Source organism: Littorina saxatilis, unplaced genomic scaffold (assembly GCF_037325665.1).
Source record: "Littorina saxatilis isolate snail1 unplaced genomic scaffold, US_GU_Lsax_2.0 scaffold_725, whole genome shotgun sequence".
Taxonomy (NCBI): Eukaryota; Metazoa; Mollusca; class Gastropoda; order Littorinimorpha; family Littorinidae; genus Littorina; species Littorina saxatilis.
In genome coordinates this window covers 37,596-43,595 of record NW_027126489.1, presented here as the reverse complement: position 1 = coordinate 43,595, position 6,000 = coordinate 37,596, and the positions used below count along the sequence as shown (strand labels likewise).

The following is a 6,000-nucleotide window of genomic DNA, read 5'->3' as shown; positions in this document are numbered from 1 at the left end:
GGTTTACACGAAAAGGCGTGTATCCTTTAATTATTTTCGTAAAATTCCCTACCCTTCATACCGGTTGCAGTCTGCTCGTGGCGAGAAATCAAGTGGTAAAGTGCACGAAGCGTACGGTAAAACCCTAGACGGTTTTGAAGGAATGTATTTGTTTACTTCCGAAGACATATCTTCTAGACTTCATATAGAGAAAACCGCAATCTACTAAAGAAAATTGTGACCAGATTTCAAGAGGTAAAGCGCACGAAGCGTACGTTAAAACCATAGACGGTTTTGAAGGAATGTATCTTTTTTACTTCCGTCAACACATGTTCTAGTCTTCATATAGAGAAAACCGGTCTACTGAAAAAACATGTGACCAGGTTTCAAGAGGTAAAGTGCACGAAGCGTACGTTAAAACTCAAAACGCTTTTGAAGGAATGTATCTTTTTACTTCCGTAAACACATTTCCTAGTCCTATGGAGCAAACTGCACTCTACTGAAGAAACTCGTGACCAGATATCAGCGGGCAAAGCGCGCGCTGCGAACGTTAAAAGCCTAAGCACTTCTGTATGCAATGCACATGAAGGAATGTATCCTCGTATCCAAAAGGCGGATGCTGTATTTTCTATACACACAAAAGGAAAACTTCCTGTGGTTGTCATCTGTGTGAGTGGAGTGTTGATGCAGATTTAGAAGGAAGAACTCTCTTTAACGTGTTTTTTTATGTTAATAATAATAAAACGTGTAAAACAAATATTGGTGCGACTTGTTGAACCCCTAACCCCAATGACGCCACTAGCAAAATCTTAATCCTGTTAATTGCTTCAAACCTTCTATGCCCGAAAAGACACGCGACTTTAAAAAAAGTGCTGAATTTTGCCTATTCTGTTGTTTTGTCGATTTTTGCAAGCTTACATTCTTGTCTTGGAAGCTCACAATCACAGTGCACAGAGAGCAACGTCCCAGGCTGTTCGTTTTTGGTATGTGACCAAGCGGAAGAATGATCTTGTCCATGTAAAAGCAGGGGCGGAGCAGTTAATCCCGAGGGGGGGGTTTACAACCTGGGGTCCAGGGGTCGGTAGAGGTGGGGTACCGTGGCATTTGCCCCCCAGAAGCTGAAGAATTTTAGCTATCTTATAAACAATTTGTGGCTTATCCTTGACTTTAAACATGATCAACTGGTGTCAGCAGCCACTCATTATTTCTTTTAAAGTTAGTATTAGATAATGGCAATGTATCTTCCATGATATCTGCTCCCGACATCATATAGTACTAGATGAATACCCGCTTCGCCGGGTACGGCTTCGCCGGGAAGAAGTTGACCCGAATACCCGGCTGCGCCGTAGGAAGGGAGATAAACGCGCAAAACACTGGAGAAGAGTAATACCCGGCTTTGCCGGGACAGCGACCTTCTAAAAATAATATAACGAGAATATGGATTGAGCGTTGTCGACAGTGACCTTCTAAAAATAGAAACGGGAATATGGATTGACGCCACACGAAGGAAGGGAGATAAACGCTGAAAACACTGGAGAAGATAAGGAAGAGTTACTGGGAATGGATCCAGACAAAAACCAAAATCGGTTCAGCGCTGCGCGCTGAGAGCACGTGTTGAAATATCTCATCGAGCAGGTTGTGTCCGGGATGTACCTGAATATGGCCACCAAATTTGAAACAGATCCATCGAGAACCTTGGGCGTGCATCGCGAACACACAGACACACACAGACACAAGTCGTATATATATATATAGATGGTTAGAAGAAAGACATGTCGCATAGGAGTGGCAGTTAAAACTGTACAAAAAAATGATAGTGATTAAACAATTAACACTTCCCCCGGCTTTACAGACAGCAACAACAACTAAATTCACAAACAATTGGGTGGTTTTTTTTGTTTTGTTTTTTTACAGCCGAGGGGGGGGGGGGGGGGTCCGGAGCCCCTGTAACCACCCCCCTAATCCGCCCCTGAAAAGCCTGGCCCGATCTCAGACATTGTTCGGAACTGATTACACAGGAGTTAGTGTCCCTTGAATGAAGGTTAATTTTGAAGTTAAAAAAGAGCAAGAAACAGAGGGACCCCCATAATTTTATGAGAAAAAAATTAACATCGTGGAAACTACCATATCTAAGTGCTTTTGACTACCATTGGTATGTGAAGTCTGTCTACGATATAGTTTTGTGACCTCTTTCTCGTTGTCTGAAAAGTAGGTCACATTTCTTTACTGAGTGGAATGTTTTGGATATCTCTGACACGTGCAACCGACGACAACGCGGTAGAGTTTGGTGACCTCCCTTTCCGTGCCTGGAAAGTAGGTCACGTTTCTGAAGTAATGCACAGGCACGCATCGGTTTCCAGGGTTGGAGTCCAGGCAATGTGTGCACGTGCAAACAGCCGTCATGAGAGTTGAAGGTTCACGTTCAGGGTCATAGTTCAGCTGCAGCATCCAGGGGCACGTGGAAATGTTGGGGATGACGTCATCCATCGTGTCTGCTTGGAGATGAAAAAAAAGTTACTAATTGATTATATTCAATGCATTTTGTTTTTAATTCTTTACAATGTCTGCCTTCTTCCCTCTCGCTCTGTCTTGGCTGTATCTGTATCCCTTCTCTCCCTCTCTCTGTCTCCCTGTCTTTCTCTCTGTCTCTATGTCTCTTCTGACTGTCTGTGTGTGTGTGTGTGTGTGTGTGTGTGTCTCTCTCTCTCTCTCTCTCTCTCTCTCTCTCTCTCTCTCTCTCTCTCTCTCTCTCTCTCTCTCTCTCTCTTAAAAAGAGTAAAGTTTCACGATTATTTACATTCCTTAAGGGGAGGGAGATATGTTCAACATTAAGTACTCGGTATAAAACAAATGCATGTGTCAGTTTTGGACACTGTCGTTGTCACCAAAAACAACAGGTCGCGTAAGGCGAAAATACAACATTTAGTCAAGTAGCTGTCGAACTCACAGAATGAAACTGAACGCAATGCAACGCAGCAAGACCGTATACTCGTAGCATCGTCAGTCCACCGCTCACGGCATAGGCAGTGAAATTGACAAGAAGAGCGGGGTAGTAGTTGCGCTGGGAAGGATAGCACGCTTTTCTGTACCTCTCTTCGTTTTAACTTTCTGAGCGTGTTTTTAATCCAAACATATCATATCTATATTTTTTTGGAATCAGGAACCGACAAGGAATAAGATGAAAGTGTTTTTAAATTGATTTGGAAAATTTAATTTTGATAATAATTTTTATATATTTAATTTTCAGAGCTTGTTTTTAATCCGAATATAACATATTTATATGTTTTTGGAATCAGCAAATGATGGAGAATAAGATAAACGTAAATTTGGATCGTTTTATAAAAAACATATTTTTTTTACAATTTTCAGATTTTTAATGACCAAAGTCATTAATTAATTTTTAAGCCACCACGCTGAAATGCAATACCGAAGTCCGGGCTTCGTCGAACATTACCCGACCAAAATTTCAACCAATTTGGTTGAAAAATGAGGGCGTGACAGTGCCGCCTCAACTTTCACGAAAAGCCGAATATGACGTCATCAAAAAAATGAAAAAAACGTTCGGGGATTTCATACCCAGGAACTCTCATGTCAAATTTCATAAAGATCGGTCCAGTAGTTTAGTCTGAATCGCTCTACACACACACACACACACACACACACAGACACACACACACACACACACACACACACACACACGCACATACACCACGACCCTCGTCTCGATTCCCCCCTCTACGTTAAAACATTTAGTCAAAACTTGACTAAATGTAAAAAGCCAAAGTAGCCAGCAAGCACTCACCCTTGGAACCTTTTCGTGGCTCCACGTGCTTAGGACAGTAGGCCATCCCGGACCAGTTGACCTTCCTCTCACGAGTTTTAACGTGCACGTCGCTGAGGTTGAGCGCGCTTCCTTTGGACTGTCGGTGTGTCCGGTCCAGCAGCACAGTTTCGTCATTCATGTTGATCGATGACGTCATATCCACCTCTGACGTCATTGCAAGAAGTATTGAACCCGTGGAGAGCTATGTGAGGAAATGGCAGTTGTTTATTATTTTACTGTCTGGTGCCTTTGAGAGACAAGTATAAAAATCATTACGACTTTGTAGATGAAGTGTTGCTGTTGTGTGGTAGTTATGTTGAAGAAGGTGTGCCGTTTTCTATGCGTATGGTTCGTTTACGTTCAGTAAAATATTGTATTTCAGTCTAACTGGGAAAAAGAGGTCGAAAACGGAAGATCAAAAACCCCGAACAATGCAAATAAATGAATTTTAACAACACCACATTTTTGTAAAGCTCTTTGATAAATCAATACCATTACCTAGTATACACGATTAACTAGGTACCACGAGCGGAAAAAAATGAAGGAAGACATTTTGAACGAAGGAAAGAAAAAAAGAGAAAAGGAAAGAAAGAAAGAAAAAGAAAGAAAGAAAGAAAGACTGAAAGAAATTAGAAAGAAGAGAAAGACAGAAAGAAAGACAGAAAGACAGACGGAAGGAAAGGAAGAAAGATAGAAGGGAGTATTTAAGTGAATGACTAACTCACTCACTGAACGCACGAAAGCACACAAAATCAATGAATCAATCAGTCAATGAATCAATAAATGAATGAATCAATCAATCAAGCAATCAAGCAAGCAAGCAACCCCCCCCCCCCCCAAAAAAAAAAAAAAAAACACCACAAAAACAAGCAGCAACAATGAACGAATGAAACAGAACATACCAAAATGATGTCAAATTTCATGGCGACGATTTCAGCTTGCTTATAGCAGGTAAGAACTTGGACAATTAAACGTCCCAGCAAATGCACTGCATACAGAGGTCTGTGATCTTTTATATGATATATCGAATATCCTGCTTCTATGACTACGATTTAAGTATTTCTGGACTTTTACTCAGCAAAGTCAGTTATAGCAGTAACCTTATGACAGCAAACGTCCGCGACTCCTGTTTTCCCACAGGGAAAATTCACCCGAGTCGGGTGGAGCGGGTTTTCGTGCGGGTGGTTGTACACAAAAACAAAAAGAGAGTATGAGTAAACTTTGGCTCATACAGAATCAGACACAATCTTGAGTTGTCTTATCGTGTTATCAAAAACAGTCCATTTAACATTATTAGTAATTTGAAATTAAAAATTAAATAATGACAAAAACGAGTGCGCTTCTTCCTGGTCATCTGTCTCACTGGATGTGCGTATGTCACTGAACAAAGATGAAAGCCTAGATCTGTTATTGCTATCTGCACTGTTATTGCAGGTGCGCTTAAGCACCTGGTCTCTCTGTGTGTTTGTCTGCCCTCTCTCTCTCTCTCTCTCTCTCTCTCTCTCTCTCTCTCTCTCTCTCTCTCTCTCTCTCTCTCTCTCTCTCTCTCTCTCTCTCTCTCTCTCTCTCTCAACCATCGTGAGTCTGAATTTGTCTGTCTGTCGGCCAGTCTGTGTGTGTGTATATGTCAGTGTGTGTGTGTGTGTGTGTGTGTAGGTGTGTGTGTGTGTGTATGTGTGTGTGTGTGTGTGTGTGTCACTGTGTGTGTGTTTGTATGTGTGTGTTTGTGTGTGTGTGTGTGTGTGTGTGTGTGTGTGTGTGTGTGTGTGTGTGTGTGTGTGTGTTTGTGCGTGCGTGCGTCACAGTGCGTGCGTGTGTGCGTGCGTGCGTGTCAGCATTCTTAAAAGGTAGATTAATTATGACCGACTTCGAAGAAAACAACAGCTAGATTTTTCTTGACCAAAACAAATCCAATCAAGAATGATAAATCAAAAAGATGCAATTGCATTTGTATACATTTCATTAAATGCAGGAGAAAATCACACTCCATGGAACACGCAAAACAATCGGAAATTCCCGACTCTGTGTGTTATCGGGTGCGTGTTACTATTTTTAGACAATTCGTTCCATTATTTGGATCAGGGTGGACCGAAACTGTAGGTGGGTGCGAAAAGACTACTGTAGGTGTCTATCCGAAACTTGCTTTGTTGATGCACACAGTAAATTTGAGCTTGCATCGGAACCAGTTATTTATGATG

The 6,000-nt window shown here is 41.7% G+C and overlaps 1 protein-coding gene across 1 annotated transcript; it reads right to left on the bottom strand.

Moving 5' to 3' along the window:
* Nucleotides 1-1,562: 1,562 nt before the first annotated feature.
* Nucleotides 1,563-4,778, bottom strand: LOC138954929 (uncharacterized). The gene is made up of 3 exons (XM_070326672.1): nt 4,705-4,778; nt 3,782-4,004; nt 1,563-2,471 (listed from the first exon to the last, which is right to left on the bottom strand). The coding sequence occupies exons 1-3, from the start codon at nt 4,723-4,725 to the stop codon at nt 2,203-2,205; spliced, it is 513 nt and encodes a 170-aa protein (XP_070182773.1). The 5' UTR covers nt 4,726-4,778; the 3' UTR covers nt 1,563-2,202.
* Nucleotides 4,779-6,000: the final 1,222 nt, after the last annotated feature.

What these genes read in the sequence shown, in the direction of transcription:
- LOC138954929 (XM_070326672.1), bottom strand. Translation starts at nt 4,725, where the DNA reads ATGAAATTTGACATCATTTTG. An exon ending in TGAAATTTGACATCATTTTG is followed by an intron (nt 4,005 to 4,704) that starts GTATGTTCTGTT and finishes TTCCTCACATAG; the next exon opens with CTCTCCACGGGTTCAATACT. An exon ending in GCCACGAAAAGGTTCCAAGG is followed by an intron (nt 2,472 to 3,781) that starts GTGAGTGCTTGC and finishes ATCTCCAAGCAG; the next exon opens with ACACGATGGATGACGTCATC.